The 27,647-nt window shown below is 35.4% G+C and overlaps 1 protein-coding gene and 1 long non-coding RNA gene across 2 annotated transcripts; both read left to right on the top strand.

The window, feature by feature from the left end:
- The first annotated feature begins 2,190 nt into the window (after window positions 1-2,190).
- LOC138330996 (uncharacterized) lies at window positions 2,191-4,332 on the top strand. Its single transcript, XR_011209642.1, has 3 exons — window positions 2,191-2,368; window positions 3,769-3,904; window positions 4,264-4,332. It is a non-coding gene; the product is annotated as an uncharacterized lncRNA (long non-coding RNA).
- A 42-nt stretch (window positions 4,333-4,374) lies between these two features.
- Window positions 4,375-26,008, top strand: LOC138332399 (multiple epidermal growth factor-like domains protein 10). The gene is made up of 14 exons (XM_069280493.1): window positions 4,375-4,466; window positions 9,174-9,309; window positions 16,697-16,854; window positions 17,141-17,279; window positions 17,555-17,721; window positions 18,063-18,197; window positions 18,854-18,988; window positions 19,264-19,404; window positions 20,019-20,159; window positions 22,152-22,292; window positions 22,579-22,713; window positions 24,373-24,508; window positions 24,988-25,163; window positions 25,554-26,008. The coding sequence occupies exons 7-14, from the start codon at window positions 18,955-18,957 to the stop codon at window positions 25,607-25,609; spliced, it is 960 nt and encodes a 319-aa protein (XP_069136594.1). The 5' UTR covers window positions 4,375-4,466; window positions 9,174-9,309; window positions 16,697-16,854; window positions 17,141-17,279; window positions 17,555-17,721; window positions 18,063-18,197; window positions 18,854-18,954; the 3' UTR covers window positions 25,610-26,008.
- The last annotated feature ends 1,639 nt before the right edge of the window (window positions 26,009-27,647 follow it).

Here is a 27,647-nt window from a genome sequence, read left to right as displayed (position 1 = left end):
TGGTCTACATATGAATGTAGTGAGTAAAGTAACTATCTGAAACAATCTGTAGCCACAAATTCATGAACATTATGAACATTCCTTAAAATTTAAAGAATCCCTTAACTTAAAAATTCTCCATACTGGCTATTAATAGGACAATTTATTAATCAAACAAACAAACAAAATTCACACTTTAAGATCACCTATAATATCAGAAAGAAACCATATCTTTTCTCAATTCTGATAATAAGAAATATATAATATTTACATTAAACTGATATAAGCTTGATAACAAAATCATTAACTAATTCCTTTATATCAAAATATTTGTTTAGCGCCATCAAAGTAATAGTCCAGTCTTCGATTGTAGTGTGTACCAAGATGTACAGAAAACCCTGTTTCACTCCGTGTAGTTGTAAATACGACATAAACACACATATTTAATAATGTTTTTATTTTACTTAATGGAACTATTGGAAACATTCTTTTTCTTGTACTAAAAATAGATCATTATATATCATGATGTAACGTTTGTTATGTTTGTTTTACATAATTTAAAATGAGTAAGCAAGACTTTATTAAGCATCCTTTTTTATGGAATAATCTAATTTAGCACTAATAGATCACTACACTAAAACCCTACGCTAAATGTTCCCGTTGTACAGCATGTTTATTTACTGTCCAGCCACCAGCGTCCGCCTCCGAGGCACTGACAGCACAGCTTACCGAGGGAGAGTCGAGGTGTTGTACAACGGTACTTGGGGAACTGTGTGTGACGACTTTTGGACAGACGATGACGCGTCAGTGATATGTAGGATGCTCAATTTTAGGTAAACCTATATGTGTAAAACCACATTTTACGAAATATCTTCAGTAGCTTCTAAGACTGAGTAATAATTTAATCAGGCTGTCATTGAGTTACAAATTACCGGTAGAAAGTCCATAAAAAATACATTGTACGGACCAAACCATCTAACTTTTTTTATGCATAGATATGTTTAACTGTAAAATCTCGAACTACTGCATTGACAGAAAGGGTGGTACCGCGTTCAGCAGTGCTCATTTCGGCGAAAGGAAAGTGGTCAGATATGGTTAGATAATGTCAACTGTTACACTGGGGTACACGTGACTGACATTTCTAACTGTCATCATCTAAGTTGGGGGGACCAATAACTGTGGCATAAATGAGGACGCAGGGGTGACGTGGCACGTTCGCCCCCCCCCCCCCCCCCCCCCACCCCCTAGGTATGTGGTTCGTATGATTTACAGGTGACTTTTATAGTTCAGGTTAAATCCATTACATGAATATATGAGAATGTTGATAAGAATAGTAAATAAACTACAAAAGATTAGTTGTTTATTAAAGAGACTTTTTTATACCAAGATGTACATTCTAAACAACATCATAGTCTCCCATTTAGGAGAATAACTTCCGAATGCTAGCCCCAGAGAGAGGGATATTTGCAGTTTTCTTTGTGATAACGTATGCCTGTGATTATTTTTCATCATACTTCACAGGTCGCACCCTTTGTTACACATGGGTGATAAAACTGTTAGGTGATTCTGTCCTGAATAGCTAACCCCATGACTCCATGGACGGTATAGTACTTATTATTTAGCTAACATTTGTTATCCCTCCAATGTCAGTTCAATGTTTACATAATGTTTACTCGTCTGTATTTTACAGATATACGACTCGTCAACCGAACAGATCACAGTGACCAGGTGACTGGACGGGTCGAGGTTTACCATGGTAACTCCTGGGGTACAGTATGTGATGATGGTTGGACTAGTGATAATTCACGATACCCCAAAAAATGGGTTTGTCGTCAGCTATGGTTACAGGTAAAAAATCATTCACTATATAATCTTAATAAATATTTGTTCATTGAAAAAAGAAGATTCATAGTCGATGATCGACTTTTATTTAGAAATTCTTTAGAAAGAATGAATGCTCAATTTCTTTACGTTTTTTTCGCATTTCAATTCATAAGTGTTTTGTTTTAAGAGAACTTTGAGAAATCAAATGCATGAAATATGTTACTGAGAAATTAGAAGTGAAGTGTGCGTTCCTAAAAACAAGAATAACGAAGAATTAGTGGGTCCTTTATAGTTTTATCTAACCTTTCGTACTGATAAGTGTAATAGCACCTATACGTATTGTATTATACTATTACTATCAAGCTGTACTGAAATGTTATATACAGGGACCAACTGAATTATTATGGAAATGCAGTGTATGGACAAGGAAAGGGACCTATTCTTATGGATGATGTAAGCTGTCTACAACCTTTTCCTGAACGAATATGGAACTGCAGCTTTAATGGCTGGGGGTCAAATAATTGCGGACACAGCGAAGATATTGCAGTATCATGTGCTAAAAACGGTAAATACTTATTTCATTCCAGATATTGAAACATGCCATTTTTACTTAACTCCTTAACTACCAAGAAGTTTTAGCGGAGTTCACGAAAATCCAATATTTTGCCTAAAGGTAATTTTTCACCAGTTTGAATCAACACGTTCGCTTACTAACCCCATATTTATCTATACACGTCAGATTAAAACGATATAAAAAATAATGCATTTTTATCAGGTTACCGTAGCAACCGCAATTCGGTCTCTTATATTCATTACTCTTAAGCCAAATAAAAGCAATATAGTTGTCCGTTTATCAACCTAATAATCAATTACTAAAAAGTAGATAATGTCAGAAGGAATAGTAATGTCATCATTTCAATATAATTATGATTGTCATCAGTATTACCAACGCAATTAAAAATGGGAAACTTTTGAAAATGTTTTTGATTAAGCGCTTTTCCTGTCCTGCTTTAAATACCGAGTGCTTGTCTTATACCACAGTTTTAGTAATCTTAGAAAGAGGGCATGACCATAATTAATAATAAAAAAAACATTTATTTGTTTTCCATAAGATATTACTTTGATATGCAATTTTGCGCTAAACGAACCATAAACCATAGTCTCTCATTCGAATGAAACCTCGAAAAAATGAATTGTTAGTAAATAGTTGATTTGTTGAATCGAGCTTACATTTATGTGACTGTATTTTTAAATGGGAATGTTCAGATGATATGCCTTAATAAATTTATATATTTTACATCGATTACGATTAGCAAATTATACAGCTACAAACCACTTTTGATGGTCCTGTTGTAAGTGAGTGATTGTTTAATTATAACAATGGATGAGCCAATCTTTGGTTTGAGATTAAAAGAACTTTCACTGATATTGAATCTAACTGTGTACTTTTATATATATGTTTATGAATTATGCATAAGAAAGGTTTCACTTTTCTAAATGATTGGATCTCTCCGACTCACTACATAACTTGACATTTCCCATATTGGAACATTTTTTGAAGATCGTGCAATGGGTTTGTAGTTGTGTTTGAATCAGGATCCCCCTTGTATTTTTCCAATAGATGCCTCCAGTTCTCATTTAATGTCAGTAAACTCTTTCATCATATTTATGATGTGACATACACTGACTAATCTCGATAACAAATGAAATAAGACAACTAAATTAAAAAAATCAATTTTTTAGTTTGATTAAGTAAAGTTTAACGTCCTATTAACAACCAGGATAATTCAAGGATATATTAGGTTTATTGACGAAGGGAAGCCGAGGTATCCGTTAACAAAAAACACCCAACGACCGGCAGCCAGTACCTGGCAACTGTACCACTGTAACTTCAATGTCAGTAATCGTTCTTAAAACATAGAATCTAGTATCATAATGAGTACGGTAATTTATTTGTGATTTTAGAAATCCGTTTAGTAAATGGGCACGGCAGTTACACCGGGCGGTTGGAAATACTACAAAACGGCACATGGGGAACTGTTTGTGATGACAACTTCAGCGACGAAGAAGCAAGAGTTATTTGTAGAACTTTTGGTCTTAAGTAGGTATATTTATTGTCTTTACTCAATTCATCTATATGCACAAACGAGACATGATGTTTTGTAAAATTTCATTCGAAATGAAAATTCAAAAGTTCACAGTATAAAGTGACTGAGTCAAATCAGTGGCCAATTGTTTCAGAAATATACTGTTATTGGAATTAGTTCCATTTGATTGGAACCCTGTCAAATTATTCAGATCTGTGGCAAATAACTTCTACAATATTTCAAGCTTGTAGACGCAAGAAAAAATGACCCACTTTATCTATTGACATTCTTACTTCAGGTAATACGTAAGATTAGTGATGTGATAAAGCTTTATCATGGCTGACGATACAGCATGTCGAATTATTTTTGTCAGATACGGCAAAGCACTCCCCAGGGCATACTTTGGATCTGGTACTGGGACGATATATGTTGACAATTTAGACTTGTACTCCCAGTTATACACACGTCCCATACACGCCTCTAATGTTAGGGGACACACTCTGTTTTCCTTTAATGGCTGGGGCATTAATGACTGTAGCCACTCAGAGGATGTCGGCGTATGGTGTTCATCCGAAGGTAAATATTTTTAACGGTCGCGTGACCGACTATGCCTGCTGCTACTCTGTGCTGCAACTACAACTGTAGTACGGTCCGTTACCAAGTTCTATCTTGGACCCAGGCACTGTTAAACACAACAAACTAAATACTGCCGACAATATATACAAATAAATGGCTAAAGTCTACCTGACTCATAACCACATGTGTAACGAACCATGATCCGATTCATTTACACCTGGTAAATACAACAACTGAATCACCTTGAGCACCCTGTATCTTCAATACCACAGGTCTAAGTAAAGAGGCTGCTTCAATATGACAGTCAGTTCCTCGTGTACAAAGTACACATTATCACGACACCTATACCGAGACACCTGTGACTACAATACCGAGTCACCCTTTTACCGCGGCACCGAGTGCTTTGGCAAACCTTGTCTCATTGTTCAAGTAACACGTCGCCCTGTGTTGCTGAACACCTGGTATCGAACTGACACCCCGTTACCCTGTACTCGTCAGTACGTCGCCCTGTACTGCAGTACCCTGTAACGTATACCCAATAGTGAAAGCAACAGTGGAACCCCAACTTACTCAGCTGGGCCCAAACTTATTCAGCTTGGTCACTGACAGAACCTTGCCGAAGCAGAGATTCGCCTCTTACATCGTGCTCCCCATTGACAATCATTCTGAACTACTTAACTTAGAATCAGTAAATTATTCCTGGTATACAGAATTTCAATAATTAATACTTATTTATTTCAACTGTAATCAACTTTTAATTTGCTAATATATCTTTCCTACGTGTAACTGTAAAATTAGAAACTATTTACAATATCCCAGACCTGCACATTGATTAGTCATTAATCAATTAAAGAATCATAATAAACTTCCGGAAATCAAGGGGAATAAATCTAATCAAAATATCTTACATTACAATCATTCGCTTCAATATTTTCGATTAATTGTATACTCTGGCATTTTGCTTCATAATGCCAAATAAGTGATAAATCACAGTAAAGAAAATCAAGATCTATATACCACATTTACCAGAGGAATAAAATTTACAAACACACAGTCAAAGAGCTGTATCCAACTCTTCTTTTACACTCAGAAGAGGGGAATATGACTGCGGCAAGCACAAATCATTTCCCTATTTCTTTGTTTTTAAATTTCTAATGGAATTATTCGTTACCGTTAAATTTGCATAAACACCCCCTCACACCAACTCACATACACACATACACTCATACACACCACACCACACACACACACACACACACACACACACACACACACACACACACACACACACACCACAACATACATACATTACAACAACATACATACATACATACATACATACATACATACATACATACATACATACATACATACATACATAATACATACATACATACATACATACATACATTTACATACATACATACATACATTTACATACATACATACATACATACATACATACATACATACATACATACATACGGGATGTGGATGTGGCGCAGTGGTAGAAGGCGCAGCTATGCTTGGCTAGGTGATTGGGTGCCGTAGATCGTGAGTTCGAGTCCCAGATAGGGCACGAGTCAATAAATTGACATGCTTTGTTAAATTGTTTTTTTGATATTTGATATATATATGTATATATATATACTTACCAACTTTTATTTCTACTTTTGCCGATTTTTATAACTTTCTCTTTTTTCTCATCATTGTGTTTCACAATAATTTTATTTTATTTTTGTTCATCATTCATGTTTAATACGTTATTGCTATTGTTCTGTTCAATTATACATTTACATATATGGTAGTGTTAAGAAAAACACTATGTATAGGTAATAAATATTGTTTTCAGAAATATACATTTAATTCAGTGCGTATTCCAAAGCTCCTAAAGTTTGATGTAGACATTAGGTACAACAATCTTTATTTGGCATGGCAGAAACATAGAATATGACTAATTTTACATATAAAAAACAACCCATTCCCACCCAAAAAGAAAATACAATATTGCTTTAGTATATATAATGAGACAAAAAAGACAAATTTCTGTCTCCCTTTCACTAAACATAAAACCGGTTTAATAAAGTTGCTCCATACAAAAAAGAGAATAAAAAAATATGGAACATAAGGTAAACTTTGAGGGAAAAATATGCAAAAGAAAACGCTTCTTATAAATATGCAATACTCTTTGTACATGTGCATTTTAGGTACATATGTATCAACAACAAACAACAAAAACACAAAGCAAACAAACAAACAAAACCAAGTAATTGATAATGTTATTTTTTCTATATTTAAGTCCTACTTTTTACCCCTCAGCAGGAAATGAACAAAAAGTATTAATGAGCCACGGCAAGATAGTTTGAGACAAACCCTAAAATATACCCGTACTATATGCATGTGCAGTATCTGCAAAAAACAGGAGATAAAAAAGATATAGCACAGTGTACAAATATACATTATGTAAAATACAAGTCTCCGTTTGATATTGCCGTGGATATATATATACTACATACAATATACATACCATTACACAGTATTCACTTCAATAATACGTTCTTCAGTTGTGCCTTATCAGTAGACATGGTCACTGTAGCTGTTACTGTCAGTCCTGGTAATATCAATAATTTCGATCGGGCAATATCAGTTATAACATTGAGTGTGATATACTCTTTTGTATCTTAAAACAAATGAACAGTTATCTTGATTGTTTAAATACATTCTAAAAGAAGTTGTAAAACAGAACAGACAGTGCATCCAAAATCAAACACTGACTTTAATATCGATGGCCTCGCCTATAATTGGTATCGTCGTCTGTCATCTAAAAAAATCGGAAGATGTTGCACAACTTAGGGCGAGACTAATTTACGAATAGGACTTAATTTTACGGATACAAAAAACAAACAGATCTATATTTTACTCTATGCGGACTGTGTCTACTGGTGCAATACATATGGAAAACTATATAATATATTAAAGGGGGGAGTGCAATACATTCACAAGGAACATTATGTTCAGATTAGGACCTGTTCTTAGTGAAGAGACGAGGTCGCACTAATGTACCACTGACGATATCGGGATAAACAAATAGCGACGGGAATGTAACATTTCTCGCGGTTTTTTTTTATTATAGTGTATAATTATTACATAAAAGTAAAAAAAAGAATTGATTAATTGTGAGAATACCGTTTTCTATTTACATTTTAATATGTTACAAGAAAAATATAATTGAAAATCACATATATGTACATATTAAACATATATTCACGTAGTTTTTGTTAAAATGTAAGCCCATGACGTTGCTCTTTCTAAAATCAGCATAAAAATAGGGGGTCAGTGTACTTTATTTGTTGCTAAATAACTCAAATCATTTTGATATAACTAAAATGTAAAAAAAAGGCTATTAGCTTATGATATCGCTTAAGGTTTGAAACTCAGAAAACAGGAATACCATAAGGCTTGACTTGGTAAATTAAACTGTAAAAAGCATTGAAATTGACAAACATGCATGATACCATATTAACATTAGTATTAACACAGAATTTATGATGTTTTTATATTCTATATAAGTTTAGAATCAAACATACCTGTAGAAATCACTTTAAAATCACCAAAAACACTCTATCTATATGACAGAAAATTCTTTACCACAAATTGGCTTCATGATTTGACTGTATGATTTTGGCAGTACCGCCAAAATTAATTTTCAGTTCTTTTTGTAGTTGCAAATTCATTGTAATTGTCTAAATGTTGGTAACTTTTGGTCGGGATATACATATCAAAAACTCTCTTTGATTCGTGATTTTGAACATTACGGCACATATAACTTTAAAATTCGTGTATAATAAATATTTATAACATTATCCGTCTGATATCAAGTTATTTCGCCCGTGTAATATTTTTGCATATGTTACTAGGTTAATATGACCTGTAGCAATTTTCATTGGCTAGAAATTCATTGTGACGTCAGACAGAAATAATTAACTGGCGTGACGTCGGGATTACGAGGACGGCGGGACAAAATGGCGTCCTCTGCTCTATTGCAATATTTTGACGTGACATTATTTATTTTGTAGGTATTTGTAGATATGTGATTAAAAGTATCTTGTATTTGTGTTCATTTCATATGAGATTTTATGAAACTCGACGCTTTAAATTTTGCTCGCTAAGGCTCGCAAAACTACAAACTTTTTGGACTCGTTATGAATATGACCACTCATGTAAAATCCTTAATACATAAATAGTTTTCAGACATTAAGAAGAAGAGATAATTACCTATTTTTAGTCTCAGTTTAGACCCGATTCCACTGAAGAAAGAACAAATGATTTATGAACTAATATATATCCACTGCATTTCGTCTGCGTAATTTAGAAGATATAGTTATAATGGTAACATTAGTCAAGAAAAGTCACCTAATCATTGAATTTTGATGAATCCAGTGTTAGCTCTGTTTCTCCTTTAAGTATACACGTATATCTATTTGAATATATATTTTGTATTACGAAATTCTCTTCAACTTTTCGACCATGATATGACATACCACTTTACTATGCGCGAAATACAGAACAAAGTTTAATGCAATGAAATATCAATTTTACTTTTATTAATTGGTGAAATACTTTAATATTCCGTCGGCAATTTGTATATTTAGATTCACGGCCGTGGGGTCATTTAAAAAGATGTACATTTTGCTTGATGTTATATAGAAATACGTCTGGCGGGTGGACGTAAAAGTGGACAAGGCCGTGTAGAGATCAATCGTGCCGGTACCTGGGGCACCATATGTAACAACAACTGGGATGATAAGGCTGTGAACATTGTTTGTGGAACACTGGGTTACAGGTGAAAAAAAATCATTATATTGATACGTATATGTATCGCTAGTGTAAATTGCTTTTGTTAGGTATCAACATGCAATCACTTGTGAAAAACAATACCTAGAAACACTTCATTACCATTGTTATTAATGCAATGCATCATGTAAAAACGCAACATAAGTATAGTTATATAGTTATTATGAGTTAATAAATGAATAGATATGGCAAAAATGTATTACGTTTCTTATGAAACATAAAACAAAACAAATTAACAAAATCAGCGACATTGTTAAGTGTTCTTATTGTACTGTTGAAATTCCACATCATAAGGGCACAGCCCTTTGTGGCCGAAGGGCATGCATTGCGAAGCACTTCTAAGGTAACACATACATGAAAATACAAGAAAAATCTAATGTTCAAAATTCATTCCTACATACTGACAGCTTCATCTTGCGGCCGCAATTTTGTATGTAAAAAACCTATCCGCATGAATGCGATGCTTTGAAGTAAGCTCATTATATAATCGAGCGGTTCAAACGTTTCTATAATCCGACGAACGTGATCTTCATTCAGTTTTCTTGCTCTTTTATTTGCAAGCGTTCAAGTGATTTAGAAAACCTTCAATATAATCAGGTGAAAAAAAACCGGAATATCTGTTACGGAAAAAAAATTCTTTAATTTCAAATGGGGATTTGGGACCAGTATAGAATGTGAATATATGAATAATAATACACACAGAATTATGTTAAGGTATTGTTATGACCCAGAATAACAGAAAGGAGAAACCAGCAGCTAAATTCAAAACACAATTTAATTATATATACAATATTATACAGAGATGGTTTACAATATCTAGAGTAATTGGTGGTGGTACAAGAGTAATACGATGATTTAAAGTGTTACTTATCTGTATGCGAATGTCCTGGTATAATCCTTGATCCTTCCAGGTTTCAAATTAACAATAATCACAAATCCACAAGGAAATTGAATGTCCACCGATGATTTGTAAAGTTCCAGGCAATATGAATAAATCCACACAAAGTGTTGTAATAATCCACAGATAAAGTCACAATAGCTCTCCCAATAGAATCTTATATGGCGCTGTACAATTCTTGATATGTCTTATTACAGGTCTCATTACAGTTCTGATTAGCCTTGGACAGCTGGAGTATATATAGCTAAACCGTAATTCAAGAATATTGGAGAACCTTCTACTTCTAGAAATATCTAACTAAAAACAGTAAACAAGTAAACACACATAACTTTCTGGAAATAGATCATTCTAGATCTCTACTTAAACTCAACATGTTTACAAACATATTTGTTTATACATGATTATATTCTAGAAAGTTCTATAACCTAAATCAATGATATGACCTTCATAGGATGTATTGATAAAAAAAAACTATAGGAGTTATCTCCCCCTTATCTCATAACTACATGTATTTAGTGTCATACATAACATCAAAGCTAGCAGTAAATCTAACTGCCATTAATTCTAATGTTTGTCAAAGAATTGTCCTTTAAATAAGCACAAATTGGATGGTCAATTTGTTCAAATACCTTCTTTACGCTGTCAAAATTGTTGTGTAACCTATGAGTCACTGGCGTCAACAAACAGTGTTAAAAATGTTTATTAAAATGTGTTGGAGCAGTCAGAACCACTGGTGTTTGATTAGAGGCTTTCCAATTTCTCAAATAATGCAGACTTACATTCGTCTGACCAAAGTCCAGTACAATTTGACATTTTTCTTTAACAAATAAGCAGTAAGTGGAGCTGCTATAACAGAGAAATTTTGACAAAATTTTTCTGTAGTATCCAGCCATTACCAAGAAATCTCATCAGCTCTCTCTTGCCTGGATTTTGGTCTATGTTGGAAAAATCTATAATTGATTCTAATTTTGGCCCTGATACAGGTTTAACCAGGTACCACGGGCCACAATACATGGCCTAAAAATTCAACAGTTGCATGACAAAATTTTCATCATTTCCCTACAGTTTAAGTCTATTTCATGGTAGTGAGTCTTTCGAAAATTCACGAATCCCGCGTAGATGGTCTTCCCACGTGTCGTGGTAAGTTTCGATGACGTCATCGATGTATCCATTGGCCTTCCACAGGTCTGATATCACGCTGTTAAGAAGACGTTGAAATGTTGCCGGGGCATTCTTCATACCAAACGGCATAACTTTGTACTAGGTACAAACCTTGTGAGGTAACAAAAAGTGCCGACACTTCTTTAGCTCATTTCTGTTAATGGCACCTGCCAATTATCCTTTTCAACAGGTCAAAACTTGCTTATACTTGGCTTTGCCAACTTTGTCAATACAACTGTCAATCCTTGGAATTGGATAAGACTGAAACTCAGTCTGTTTTACTGATCAGAGTTTACTTTTTCTGAAGTCAGTACAGAACCGGTATGTCTTGTCTGGCTTTTTAAAATGTACGAACACATGGAAGCTCCATGTGGACTTTTGCTTGGTTTCAATAATATCATTGTCCAACATGTATTGAATTTCTTTCTTTAAGTGTTCTTCTTTCAAAGGAAATGACACGGTAAGGATGTTGCTTGACAGGTGGCGACATCACCTACATCCACATCATGATAGATAGCATTGTTTTGCCTGGTGTATCCGGAAACAAATGTTTAAAACTCAAGTTTGATATCAAATCTTTCAGTTCATTGCGTTCCTTTTCAGATAGATGACATAGTTTCTTGTCCAAGTTCGCGAGCACAAATCTGAATTCCAAGTAACTTAACACCACAGTCTAAACCTACATCTTGTACAACCACCATCATAAGTCCTAATTAAGTTTTATGGCTGTCACAATATGAGCTTTATACTTTACTTTTGATTATGATTTTTGGCCAAAGTACAATAGGTTGTAGAGGTCTTTGTAAAGGCTTCCGGATATGACATCAATGATTAAGAAATGCAAGTAAATGAATAATTGCACGCAGGGATCCTTACGTGTCATGAGAGTAATTATAATTTAAATCATTAACATTTCACCTTTTAGTAAAAAAGAAATACAAAATAAGGTCCAAAATTCTTATATCTAGCTTGCAAAGGCTGACTACCGGTATTGGTAATAAGCCAAAATTTTGCCGTCACCTGGATTTCTGGGGATAAAATTCTTGCACGGGCAAATATCATACCATGTTTTCATTTTGGTTTGAGTAAGGCCAAATTTTCTTTTAAATTTCAAATGTTGTCAACCTTTGCTTAAAGTTAGCACATATCTAAGAGATTCACTTTAGAATCTTCGTCCAAAATTTTGTCTTTCAAAATTTTCAAAGGACCACGTTACAGTATGTCCAAACACAAGTTCAAAATGGACTGAAGCAAGAGATTCTTGTACAGATTCTCTAACGCCAAACAACAACATGTGTATACCTTTCGTCCCAATCTCTTTTGTTTTACTCAAAAAAAATAAGATCTCAAGATATTCAAAATGTCTGATGAAAACGTTCTAAAGCAAACTGAGACAATGATAAGCACTAGACTTATACTGCTTGATCTTTAAAAAGCTGGTACATGACTTGTTGAAAAATTTATACAGACATGTTTAACCTTGGTCCGATTATGGACAGCTTTTGGAAGACCAACCAATGTAAAGAATTTAACCAAAATTGATATGTTAGGGGCTTTAATATTCCTTAGAGTGGAATGGCTTCAGGAAAGCGTGTGGAAGCACACATAATAGTTAAAATGATACTCATTCCCAGACTTAGTAAAATTTGGGTAGAGGACCTACACAGTCTATAATGACTCTACTTAAAAAAATGGTTCCTCAAATGCTGGAATTGGGATGCAAAGGTGCAACAGGGAAAAAAAATATTTCTGATTAGGTTTCCCTACCACCTGAACAAGTATGACAAGACCTACAAAAATCAGCCACATCCCGTTTCAATTGGGCCAAAAGAATTGATCTAAGATCCTGTTTATAAGTCTTGGTCACACCTAGATGCCCTGCCATAGGTACAATCATGAGACAAACTTAGAATATCTTGCCTATACCTCGGTGGGACAACTATTTGGATTGACAACCTTCCAGTCTTCCTCGGGAGACAAGCATTGAACAGGGAGGCGCCACTTGCGCATCAATTACAAACTGACTGACGGAAGTAACAAACCGGGACTTTCTCAGCCTCTTCCTCACTCAAAGCCCGATTACACAATAAGGAGATTTCAGGATCTTTCTCCTGTTCTACTATAAGCTCCTCTCTAGACTAAATGATTTTCACTCATCATGTCAACAAAGAAGTACCCTTAACTTTATTTTGTAGGAACAACTCTATTACTATCAAAGTCTACAGGATTGCTCAAAAGATCACACTTGCTCCCGACATCCTCTATATTCAATATATCATGAGCCAAGAAAGTGTCACCTAACACTGGAAAAGATATAATGACCATGTCAACTACTGCAACATCATTCAGAAACCTTCTTAAAAATAGGATCATTGAACGAGTTACAGCACAAGAAGGGAAAATACCAGGAAATTCCTGTTGAATAGTCTCAGATTTCTGTTTTATCAGGGATACTGGACACTAAGGAGATCTACCCTAACTTTCTCTCCAGCCAAGTCATTGCCTAAAATGAAACACGCCCTCTATGGGAAGTTCCGGTCTAACACCAATGGTGACAGGCCCAGTAACCAAATCTGACTTTAAATAAAACCCAATGGAGAGGCACATTAACAAAACCTAACTCTACACCTTGAAGCAAAACACTACTACCAGATGAGGTCTCCTCAGTACAAAGGCACTACGCCCATCTAATATCAAAGAATGAGAAGCCCCAGTATCTCGCAAAATCTTCACAGGTTTCAAGTTGGTAATATCACTAGTAAGTGAAACAAAACCTTCAGAAATGAAGGGAGAGTACTTCTCCAAGACACTATCAGACTTGAGCTCTTAATCTCAAAGACACTTTAGAATCTTCCACAATATCACTAAGTTTTAGCTGACTAGTCCATTTGACATAGCTAACACAGAAGGAACTGACTGTTTACGCCTTTGCTCCTTACGCTGGAGAGAAATTAACATTCAGACATAACATGCCCTACTTTCTTGCAGTAATTACAAACAGGACCAGAAGGAGACCCCACACCTACCCTATCATCTGTTTTAGAAGCAGACTTAGTTTTATCACCTAATTTAGGTTTGTCGTTGGAAGTTTGCCACTAAAAGGTTGGGTTCCTAGGCTGACCAAATTTTACTAGTACCTGTGGTACTGTTTTGTCTTGAGAACTGTTTTTAACAAATGAGCCTTTGATGGGTGAGAGCGTAATCATCAGCCATTGTAAAGCTGCTTCACTAAGTGTTTTTTAACTTTTCTCTCATCTAAATGAGTTTTTATGTTTGTGTGGACACAACGTTTTTAAACTCCTCTATCAACAATAATTGCCTCAATTTACCGAAATCCTCATCAATTTTCTTTAGAATCACATTGTGACCTATTAAATAATTGTTACCTTTTCTCTGGCAAATTCTACATGAGTTTGTTCAAAATCTCTCTTTCTCGAGTTTCGAAATTTCTGGCGGTAAGCCTCAGGAACTAACTCATAAGCTTTCAAAATAGCTTTCTTTGACTACTTGGTAATTTGAAATTCATCTAACAGGATACAGAAGATTAAATGTCTCTAATTTACCAATCAAGACACTCTGAAAAAAGCATTGTAAGCTTATCTTCAGGCCATTTAATACTGTCAGCTATTTCTCAAAATGCAGAATACTTGTCAACTTCTTTCTTCTTGAAAATGAAGAACTAACCTAAATGTTTCTACTGACATCAAAAACCTCTGTTTCCCTTGTAAACACCTAAAAATTGGATTACTTGAACACACTGTCTTGAGAAGCTAGTTCTAATTCTTTTCTTCTAAGTTCTGTTCAGCTTGAATTTTTGCTTCTCTAGCTCTTACATCTGATCTGATTCTCGAACTCTTTTTCTTTTAATTCTTTCTCAATTTCTTTTTCTCTTAACTCTCTTTCTTTGTCTATTTCTTTTTCTCTTAACTCTCTTTCTTTGTCTATTTCTTTTTCTCTAACTCCTTTTCTATTTCTTAAATCAGTATTTCTCTCATTTCGATTCTACTATTTGTTTTGATTTTCATTTTTGTTCAAGTTCCATTTGTCTAATTTGGATTTCTGAAGTGACTGTTTCCTCTATACTATCTAATGCACTAGAGTCAAATTTGCCATTGTCAACAAAATATCTTATAATTACATTCCTAATTTCAGCTTTCCTCAAATTAGTTTTGATAGCTAGGCCTAAATGTTTACTCAATAACAATAAATCCTTCTTAGTAACTTGCAAAAGAACATCCAGGGATGGCGCTTTAACAAACTGTTCTACCTGCAAATAGTAGTCATGTTTACTCTAGCTGTTGGTTTTCAAATAGCCTGGCTAATAGTAAACTCCAAGTTTGTCTACAAATTACATTGACGAATAACAGAAAGAGAAACCAGCAGCTAAATTCAAAACACAATTTAATTATATATACAATATTTATACAGAGATGGTTTACAATATCTAAAGTAATTGGTGGTGGTACAAGAGTAATACGATGATTTAAAGTGTTACTTATCTGTATGCGAATGTCCTGGTATAATCCTTGATCCTTCCAGGTTTCAAATTAAAATAATCACAAATCCACAAGGAAATTGAATGTCCACGATGATTTGTAAAAGTTCCCAGGCAATATGAATAAATCCACACAAAGTGTTGTAATAATCCACAGGATAAAGTACAATAGCTCTCCCCAATAAGAATTTATATGACGCTCATACAATTTGTATTTTAGCTATTTTCATTTTTTTGGAAAGACTAGCACTTTTTTAACATTTTCATTTAGCATAATTAATAGTTTAATAGTTACTGAAACATCTGGCTGCCTTAAATATATATTATATGTACCGTTAACCAAGCCAATGCCGTCACGTACGTTAAACAAATACACTATATAACCATTGAGGAGTTGATGAAAATGCACCTGACAAGGTAAACACACTAGTTCTACTGCACGAGCGATTTGAGAAGTTGTAGACAAAAGATGATTTACTCCACTAGCAAGGGCCAGGGTTCGACGTCCGACCACAGTATGTAATGAAGGAGAGTGAGCAGTAATCTAACTGCCATTAATTCTAATGTTCTCTTAGACTGAATTGTCCCTTTAAGTAAATACATCAAAACACTGTTTGTCATTTAACTATATTATGTCAAATTAAAAATGATAACAAATATTTACGCTTAATGTTGTGTCCTAACATGCTTGTGTAACTTCGATTGAGTTTTCTTTCTAACAAAAGTTTGACATAAAAGTTTGATGTAAAAATGTTTACACATAAAATGTGTTTTGCATCTTTTAATATCTTCATGGTACTACCACGTCTGGACCACATAAAGCGCAGGGATTTCATTCCATCCTCCACCAGGACTTGGGCGCATCTCGCTAGATAATGTTCGCTGTTCATTATCCAACTCTCAAATTTCTTCGTGTTCACACAGTACACCCAGCAACTGTGACCACTATAAGGATGCGGGAGTGTGGTGTATTAGGAATGGTGCGTACATTGGATTCCTAAAGAGAACGCAGGTCCAATGAATGAATGAAATATACTTTTCAATCTAAAGATTGAGCACCGAAAGGTGGTCTCTATAAATCACTTCGCAGAGTAATTATAATGGACTTTTGGTCTATGTTGTTTTCAAATTTCAGAGAATAAGAAACATACTAAGCTATTTTATTGCACTATCCCATATATATGGTTTACAATACATTAATTTCACATATCTGTCATATTTCCTCCTTTTTTCGCCATTTTATTGACATTTTAGTAACTATTTCAGATAACGATGTCGTACTTGCCAAGGGGTCTGACCATTTTGGTAGAGTTGAGATATACCACGGTGGGTCATTTCGAACCTTGTGTTACGGATATCTGGACACACACAATGCTGACGTCTTGTGTAGATTGGTTGGACACAGGTGACACACATGAATTTAGATTATTGCTCTCTTGCTACTAAACAGAACACCACACGAAAGTGTTATTGAACAATTGAATTTGATAGAAGTAAAGATGGCTAATGTATCAACAATCAGCCTCATATGTAGTAAACTGGTCTAAGTGCTAATATACCTGATATAATAAAACTCAAATTATTTACCATAGCTATTCGTTTCTCATACAGATGTTTCTTTACATCTTACATTTTGTATGATTCTTATCAAATCTTTTAGGAGTTGCTTTCTGTTATTAGGTATGGTGGACGAATATTCACAAATCCTTACTATGTCGAAAGTACATCATCATATTTAAGATATCTTAGATGTGCGGGGAACGAATATAATATTTTAAGTTGTAATAGTACTAGAGGATACTACACGTGCCCCCGTGGAAATGACTTGTGGATAGATTGTAATACAGGTAAATACGACACCTGCCTATATACATGTAGATAGGCTGCATTATCGGTTATAAATAAACTGTTTATATGTAACCGAGGATAGGTCATGCATTACACATTTAATTATGTCAAATTAAACCAAATCGTTAGACATGTGTCATTTGAATTATACAGCCAGAGGTAAGCAATAGAAAATACAAATGGACTTATGATATTAGGTTTACTGTACTCTTAACAATATATAAGCCAAGAAAAAAATACTTTATAATACCCCCACCTCCACCCCCATTCTTTATTATACTACTTCTTTTAACTATGTAACTTTTATGGCTGTCACAAACATTTATGTCAATTGTTTAAGCTTGCGATTATGGCAATTTTGGACAATCATGTCTCCAACGGTGTCATTGTAAAGTTCCCGGATGTGACATCAGCTCTGGAAGATGCAAGTCAGGAGGTTGTTTACCGGGCTGGCAGGGATCCTCGTGTTCACAGAGTAATTATAATTTAAATCATGTTAACAAAATATTAGTAAAAAAGAAATGTTAAAAACGACGGAGAAAAAATGTTCTTATAATAATAATATTCTTTACATGATAAGTAAAAGCTACTTATTTAAATTATTAAAAGTCTATATCGCATGTATTGCCGTGAAAAGAGGTCATCCCCATCCCAGAATTGCTTTCTTTTCGTTTCACACAAAAGTTACAAAACCACGGGGGTACAAATTATTATATCGTTCTATCGTCGTTTTATATTGACTTCGAGGCTAATTTCTATATGAAAACTTTTGATAGTCAGAGGAATTTGGACTACACAAACACGGCCTTTACTGGGTGTTTTTGTACTGTTGTAAACTACTTAAACTATAATAATTAGTATCTTCAAAACAAAAAAATAATGATTTATTTATAGGAAAAAAAAGATAAATAGATAAATATTTTTTAACTAGTAACTCAAACGATTGTACAGCTATTAAAATATTCGTATAATTACCTGAATGTTATTTTGTCAGCCAATGCGAAAATATTGGTTGTGTGATTTAAACAGGATTGTATCCTATTGCTTAGTTGATACTCTTAAAGTTGAATGAAAGATTTGTTACTAGATAACACTAGAAGTCAAATACAACGTTCTGTATTCACATTTCAGAGTGTGGTAACAGAACGTTTGGACCGTCTTGTTCCACGAGGTGTCATTGTGCCAGTTCTGGCTGTGACCCCGTCACTGGAGTCTGTCTAGTAGAGGGGTGTATGGAGGGCTGGACCGGATACTCCTGTGACAGAGGTTTGGCTTCACCAATTATTTCTAATACTTAAGGTTACGATTGATAGGTAAACATCAATAATGTTCCAATGTGCAGCCATGGACATTACAAATACCAATACATTTATAATAAAATTATGAACAGAACTGTTACTTTATAACTAAGTATTATTAAAATATTTGTATGATAAAGATAGTTTCTTATTCTGGATTCGAGTTTCAGCATTCATTTGGCTATGATGTCATCTAAGTAAGCCTATTATGAGAATAATGTTCGATCATATGTCTTCGCACAGAATGCACGAGCGGGACCTTTGGACTAGGTTGTGCTAGGATTTGTCACTGTAACATCCCCGGATGTGACCATGTCACTGGGCTGTGTTTTAACCAGAGTAACGGCTGTAAGGATGGCTGGAAAGGACCATCATGCGATACAGGTTGGTTGTTTTTAGATATGATTGATTCATTATTTATATCGTAAATCCTGTATTCACCGACTGGTGTCTACTTCGTCTCATCACATTTAAATAATACATTGATATAACGCTGACACCAGGCTGATTATTACCCATGTACCTTGATATTTACAGTGTATGTTAAGCATTCATATCGGAGTACACAAACAGTAGTGTTATATATATATATCATAATGAATTAGATAAAATGATTTCTAGTATTACTAATATCACAAAATTTTATAAGCTTCCTAAGAACTTCATTTCTTACCCACTTGCTGACTCTAGTGAAGATAAAATCACTAATAATTTTGCAGTAAATGAGAAATGAGCATTTCACTTATCATGTGGTTAAACTAAATTCCGGGCTTTGTATGTTAGTTAAATTGGTCAGTGTTTGTCATGTACACAGGCGAAAGTGCCACGCATGAAATACATGTGAAAAACGCATAATTTTCATGCGAAAATTTCATGCGTATTTTAGCTGATTTACATGCGTGGCACTTTTGCCTGTGTAAAGATTGTAAGATAACGAACAGATTTTATAGAAAAGTCCGATATTTCGACCTATTTTTGACCTATTTGATATGATACAGAGTGTAGTCTGGGAACTTTCGGTCAGTCCTGTGCCGCTAGATGTCACTGTCGAACCCCGGGCTGTGATCACGAGACCGGTGTATGTACACATTCACTAAGTGTTTGTGATGACGGTTGGACAGGGAGTGCATGTAACCAAGGTAATTGTAAAGAGACAACTTCATGACTTTTATACAGATTCATATAAAAATAAAATTTTGCAAATTTTGATAAATACACGTAACCGTATCCCCGCCATTTTTCGATCGGCTAAAAAAGAATATATGATTTTTGGTAGAAACAGGTCACACTACTCGTTGTTGTTGAATATTGAATTTATTCCACACTCATAAGTTATTAAAATAACTCATTCGTGTGGAATAAATTCAATATTCAACAACCACTCATTGTGTAACCTCTATTTCTACCACAATAGGCCGCGTTATTCAACTCTCAGTGTATCAAAATAAACGATGCTACTGTTGATTAACAATTTGTTTATACCACACGTGGTATAAAATCTGTACGCATTCTGATTGGCTGACATTGTGAAATATGACCTAGCTACTTATTTCTCAGTGTCATATCATCATTTGTCAACTCCATCAATAATCGAGTGACGTCATGCTATTTTGTGATCGTCAAAACTGCCGTTGGAAAAGCGTACTGTATGTGACGTGGTCGTTGTGTCAAAAACGTGACGTTTTTATGTGTAGTCTAGTATATTATATGTAATAATCTGTGTAACTCGTTTTGATGGTACTGATTTTACTGGTGAATTTGGTAGATAAAATGGGTCTGTAAAGACCAAACAGGGTACCTAGTAACAGACCTGACTACGTTAAATGTAAAAAAGATCATCATAAACCTGTTCCAAATTATATAATGCATTTTTTTCAAAATATATATGGAATTCCTAAAATTTAAACGACTTTTTTGAATATTTATTAGTGTCTTTTTTGTCGTATTTCTATCGGCTAAAAGCAGATTCAATTGTGGCAGAAACGGGTCACACGACTCGTGGTTGTTGGATATGGAATTTAAAAGTTACACAAACGACACTCGCTTTACTCGTTGTATAACTTCTATTTAACACATTTGACCTTGCTCAGTACATATACTATTCGCTTTATTTATTTAATGTTGTATCACGTTATTGTCATTGCGAAGACCGTGGTTGAAATGTTTCGTTCTTGACAATAACACAGTATTTACTGCTTAAAGGATCAGACTGTCTTGATATGTTCCTTAGAAAAAAGCTATCAAATGTAAAGATAAATGATAAACTTTTATTCGTAGTCCAGATGGATGGATGTATGTCCACTGGACAACCTCAATTCCTTAAAATTGTTTTCCTATAGACCTAAATGTGAACTGAAAACAGTTTATTGTTTTAATGAATGTCGTGTTTAACATGGTGACATGAGTTTGGTATTGTTATGTATTGAAACTTCTCTAATAGATAAGTGTACATTTCTTTATTGTAGATATATACAAATATATAATACTGTAACGCTATACTACAATTAAGAGAAAGAGTCTAGCCCATATCGCTACAATGCTTTATATGTGTAACGGTTTAAGTCATGACGACTTGGGATAATTATAGTAAAAATCGCTTCCTTTGGCATTGAGAGGGAGAACAGCCATATTTTTGCATTTCTGTTATTTATTTATTCCTCACACAGTACAGTTCAACAAAAGGGGAGACAGATATAACACTGAACTATGTACAGTGTTAGGGAGATAATACATTATGGTACAGAGAGAATCCATGGTCAGTGTCCTAAAATATAAGCTGTATTTTGGCGAGGGTTAAGAAAACAAAAGTGGCTGGCGAGCCACTTTTGTCTTTCTAGTCCGATTATATTTAGCGGTGAACAATCTATTTTCATATTCGAATGACAATGTTCAACAAACATGTCCGACTTTCAAACAATGGAGCAACCAATAGGAGGTCGATGGAATCGGCGCACGTGAAAAATTCAGTTGTTTTCCGTCAATGCCGAACAAGGCAAAAATATATGTGGTAGGTGTATTCTGATAACACCAATGATGGTCGCAGGATAAAATGACATGCATGTACACAAGTATACACGTGAAAGTTATACAACTAATATATGTTACATTGATTTAACGGCTTTTTCCTCTAGAATGCCCCTTCGGCACATTTGGCAGATTATGCAGCTATGAATGCCATTGTAACAATATGGGATGTGATAAAGTCACCGGTCATTGCTTAAATCAGCAGGACGCATGCGCAGAGGGTTGGACGGGCGTCTCGTGCGATAAAGGTAACGTGTAAAACACATTCTTAAATATCAATTTTAAAGAACTCGCTAGCTTAGAAAATGAGACAATTATATTTAAGCTAAAAACTAAGACTAATCAGTATATTACTTCAAAGCTACTGTTTCACTTTGAATGATCTGCCTTTTACTGTTAATTTTACACTAAATAGTCTATGATTCATTTATTTTGAAGAAGAAATATAAAACCTAACAGATACAGTCACTGTGTGAGTATTGATTATTTTATCATCATTGTTCCATATTGCTAATCATTTTACATATTCTACAGAATGCGATTTGGGGTTTTTCGGCGTCAGCTGTTTAAATGTCTGCCACTGTTTAGTGCCCGGATGTAATCCAGTATCTGGTGTGTGTAATACCAGTGAATGTGAGCGCGGATGGTCGGGATACGCCTGTAATATAAGTAAGTTCTCACCACTTAAACCAGTGCATGTTAGCCCGGATGGTCGGGATACGCCTGTAATATAAGTAAGCTCTCACCAGTTACACCAGTGAATGTGAGCCCGGATGGTCGGGATACGCCTGTAATATAAGTAAGTTCTCACCAGTTACACCAGTGAATGTTAGCCCGGATGGTCGGGATACGCCTGTAATATAAGTAAGTTCTCACCAGTTACACCAGTGAATGTGAGCCCGGATGGTCGGGATACGCCTGTAATATAAGTAAGTTCTCACCAGTTACACTAGTGAATGTTAGCCCGGATGGTCGGGATACGCCAGTAATATAAGTAAGTTCTCACCAGTTACACCAGTGAATGTGAGCCCGGATGGTCGGGATACGCCTGTAATATAAGTAAGTTCTCACCAGTTACACCAGTGAATGTGAGCCCGGATGGTCGGGATACGCCTGTAATATAAGTAAGTTCCCACCAGTTACACTAGTGAATGTGAGCCCGGATGGTCGGGATACGCCTGTAATATAAGTAAGTTCCCACCAGTTACACCAGTGAATGTTAGCCCGGATGGTCGGGATACGCCCGTAATATAAGTAAGTTCCCACCAGTTACACCAGTAAATGTGAGCCCGGATGATCGGGATACGCCTGTAATATAAGTAAGTTATCACCAGTTACACCAGTGAATGTGAGCCCGGATGATCGGGATACATCTGTAATATAAGTAAGTTCTCATCAGTTAACCTGGGATACGCCTGTAACGTAAGTAAGTTCTCACCAGTTACACCAGTGAATGTGAGCTCGGATGGTCGGGATACGCCTGTAATATAAGTAAGTTCTCACCAGTTAACCTGAGATACGCCAGTAATATACAATGTAAGTAAGTCCTCACCAGTTACATCAGTGAATTTGAGCCCGGAAGTTCGGGATACGCTTGTATTATAAGTAAGTCCAGACCAGTTACACCAGTGAATTTGAGCCCGGAAGTTCGGGATACGCTTGTAATATAAGTAAGTTCTCACCATTCACATTAGTGAATGTTAGCCCGGATGATCGGGATACGCCTGTAATATAAGTAAGTTCTCACCAGTTACACCAGTGAATGTGAGCCCGGATGGTCGGTATACGCCTGTAATATAAGTAAGTTCTCACCAGTTACACCAGTGAATGTAAGCCCGGAATGTCGGGATACGCCTGTAATATAAGTAAGTTCTCACCAGTTACACCAGTGAATGTGAGCCCGGATGGTCGGGATACGCCTGTAATATAAGCGGATGGTCGGGATACGCCTGTAATATAACTAAGTTCTCACCAGTTACACCAGTGAATGTGAGCCCGGATGGTCGGTATACGCCTGTAATATAAGTAAGTTCACGCCAGTATCATCTGCGTAAATGTGAGCCCGGATGGTCGGGATACGCTTGTAAATCCTAAACAGGTACCATGTGGTAACAACAAACATATTTCATTGATAGTTTGAACAATTCAGTAGTTATGTCAGACCAGAGTACCTTTCTCTTTTTTGTCTTGTAAACTTAGCCCAACACATATCCTGTACAAGAGCGAAGACTGTCATCCAACAATTAAAATCAAATGGTATAAACAGGAAAATGTCATTGTATAGTACCGTGTGTTTGTTATACTGACTATGTCATTGTTTGTTGATAGGTGTCCAGGGTGAGATGGAAAAGGATGTCTCAAATGGAATTATCCATGAATATGGTATCATTAGTGCCATATGTGTAGGATTACTGCTTGTTATTTCTGTAGCAGTCAACGTTTGGATGTGTGTCAAAAGAAAAAGGTAGGACTATCGGATATACCTTTGGTTGTATTTCAACAAATGTTCAATGTAAATAACGTCAATTATACTTTCTATTAAATTATACTGACGACGTGTTATATCGATATGCTTTAAAAAATGAATGATACATTTTGGTCAACCTCTTCGGATTTCAATTTCTATTACAAGTTCTTTAAAGGCTTTAATTTATTGCCTAACATAGATGATGTCTAGATAATCAACATATGCTGTCTGTGTGATATTAGATATAATAGATTATCCAGTATTTAAAGCAATATAAATGTCTTTCGAAACGAAATGTCCTTGACGTCGTTAACAAATTACCACAAAACAAATATTCACATTAAAATTAAACCGATCTTGTTATCAGAAGCACAACGCATCTATGGGAAATCAGTCGACAGTGCTTTATATGTATTTGAATTTTAAGTAGTATTTCTAGTAATAGAGTTAATACATTCATTTCATTAATTGATAAGAACACGAATGTCAGACAATGCAGACAACGAACCATGCTATGAAAACGTCCAACATCGTCAACTAAGCTCACCAACGACGTCACAAACTTGTGATGCAACAGCAACACCGCCGGGCTATGAGGAACTACAATTCCGAAATGCTACTAGAAAGGCATATGAAAATGTTACTTACGAAAGTAAGTATAATGCATGCACCAATTGAAATTCGCTGTTGAAACGCGCCTGTTGACTTTGTTCCGTCTACTTAACATATATTCATAAACTGTCCGAAGAATACTAATTTACATACATGTTAACAAATAATTGCTAAATAATAAAAAGGTGTATATTACGTATTTACATTGGCGATGTTGACTTGCCTGATCAGGTATAAAGCAACTGTTAACCGTGAGTTCGTACCATTGTTGCAAAAACAAATAATCACTTGTTTCTTTCCATATATTCTCCTTGCACAGAGGAACGTACTATTCGATACTATAAGATTCACATGCAATCATCAATTCGATATACCTAACTACGCGACAATATCATGCTGCTTATGACCATTTATAAAACTTTGGTTTCAGATAGTTACGACAGTGTGGAGTTACGTGCTGGAGGTAACAGTACGGCACGTCTGTGAGGAATCACTACAGCAACTCTCCGCCAGATATCCAAAGAATGTGCGTGGAAAGAATAATCTTTAAGTTAATATTTCTTTATCATCCCAACCAATCTACCTACACAAAGCGTTGTATTATGATGAAAACTGTATTGGTGGCCACATTCCCTATGAGTTGGTAATCACAAAACACGCCAGCATACTGGATCCATCTTGGAAAATTACACCTCTGCCACAAGTTATTTCTACGAAATTATCTACCGTTCGGATATCATTGTATACCAAAAGTTGCTACCAATGTATATTGAAAGTGGCTACCAATATATACCGAAAGTGGCCACCAATGTATACTGAAAGTGGCTACCAATGTATACCAAAAATGGCTACCAATGTATACCGAAAAATGGCTACCTTTGTATACCGAAAGTTATTTCTACGAAATTATCTACCGTTCGGAACGTAAAAAGCAGTGGCTATCAATATATACTGAAAAGTGCCTACCAATGTTTTACCAAAGTGTGGCTACCAATGTATACCGAAAATGGCTAGCAATGTATACCGAAAGTGGCTATCAATGTATTACCAAAAATGACTACCAATGTATACCGAAAATGGCTACCAATGTATACCGAAAGTGGCTACCAATGTATACTGAAAGTGGCTACCAATGTAACCGAAAGTGGCTACCAATATTTATACGATAGTGGCTACCAATGTATACCGAAATGGCTACCAATGTATACCGAAAGTGGCTACCAATGTAAGCCGAAATTGGCTACCAATGTATACTGAAAGTGGCTACCAATGTTTGCTGAAAGTGGCTACCAATGTATACCGAAAGTGGCTACCAATGTATACCGAAAGTGGCTACCAATGTATACCGAAATTGGCTACCAATATATACCGAAAGTGGCTACCAATGTATACCGAAAGTGGCTACCAATGTATACTGAAAGTGGCTACCAATGTATACCGAAAGAGGCTACCAATGTATACCGAAAGTGGCTACCAATGTATACTGAAAGTGGCTACCAATGTATACCGAAAGAGGCTATCAATGTATACCGAAAGTTGCTACCAATGTATATTGAAAGTGGCTACCAATATATACCGAAAGTGGCCACCAATGTATACTGAAAGTGGCTACCAATGTATACCAAAAGTGGCTACCAATGTAAGCCGAAAGTGGCTACCAATGTATACCAAAAGTGGCTACCAATGTAAGCCGAAAGTGGCTACTTATTATCCTCGTGTCGTAACACATGACTATGAGTAGGTAGATTGTTGGGGTGCTCTTTTCCGATATCTCCACAACTGACGAACTGTATCACACTCGGAAACAACAGTGTCTCGACTCCACTAAGCTCCAAACATTCTGGGTCACAAGGCACGGGAATCTGCGTTTTATGTCTATATATATCAACCAATCATGATAATTTACGCGTTTTGGAACTTAGACCGCAACGTGGAGTGGGTAACCAACGATGGGAATGTGTTTAGTATAATAAGCATTCATACATAGTACAGCATTCTGATATATTGTCTATGTGTTCGTAATTTTCATATTTGTTATTTGGTATTCTGACTTGCTTATTTGACAATATCTTTCTCCCATCATTCACTGATTTGTCACCGATTGCGCGCGCTAATGTTTTGAAGACAATTACGTGACATCATGACTTCATGCGGTGTGATCTTGGCGTGCATTGTCGATGACGTCATCAATATTGACGTGCAGACGACGAAACCATGTTCATATCGCGGTGCAAATGCTTCTTTTAGGCTAATATTGTTTTTCTTTTTTTATACGGAGAAAAGGAATCATTTCCTACTTATGAGGATGTGACAACAAAATCACAACCCTTGGGGGAAATCCTTAATGTCCAACCCTCGGCAAGCCTCTGGTTACACGTTTATGAATTACCCCCCGGGTTATGATTTTGTTGTCACACCCTTTACGTAGGGAAAGATTATATTAATCTTTCGTTACAAAGGTATTTTAATTTAAGTTAATTTAAATGTAATTAGCTATTGACCACGCCTATGCTAATTATGATAC

Source organism: Argopecten irradians, chromosome 9, assembly GCF_041381155.1.
Source record: "Argopecten irradians isolate NY chromosome 9, Ai_NY, whole genome shotgun sequence".
Classification (NCBI taxonomy): Eukaryota; Metazoa; Mollusca; class Bivalvia; order Pectinida; family Pectinidae; genus Argopecten; species Argopecten irradians.
This window is presented reverse-complemented; position numbering and strand designations above follow the sequence as displayed.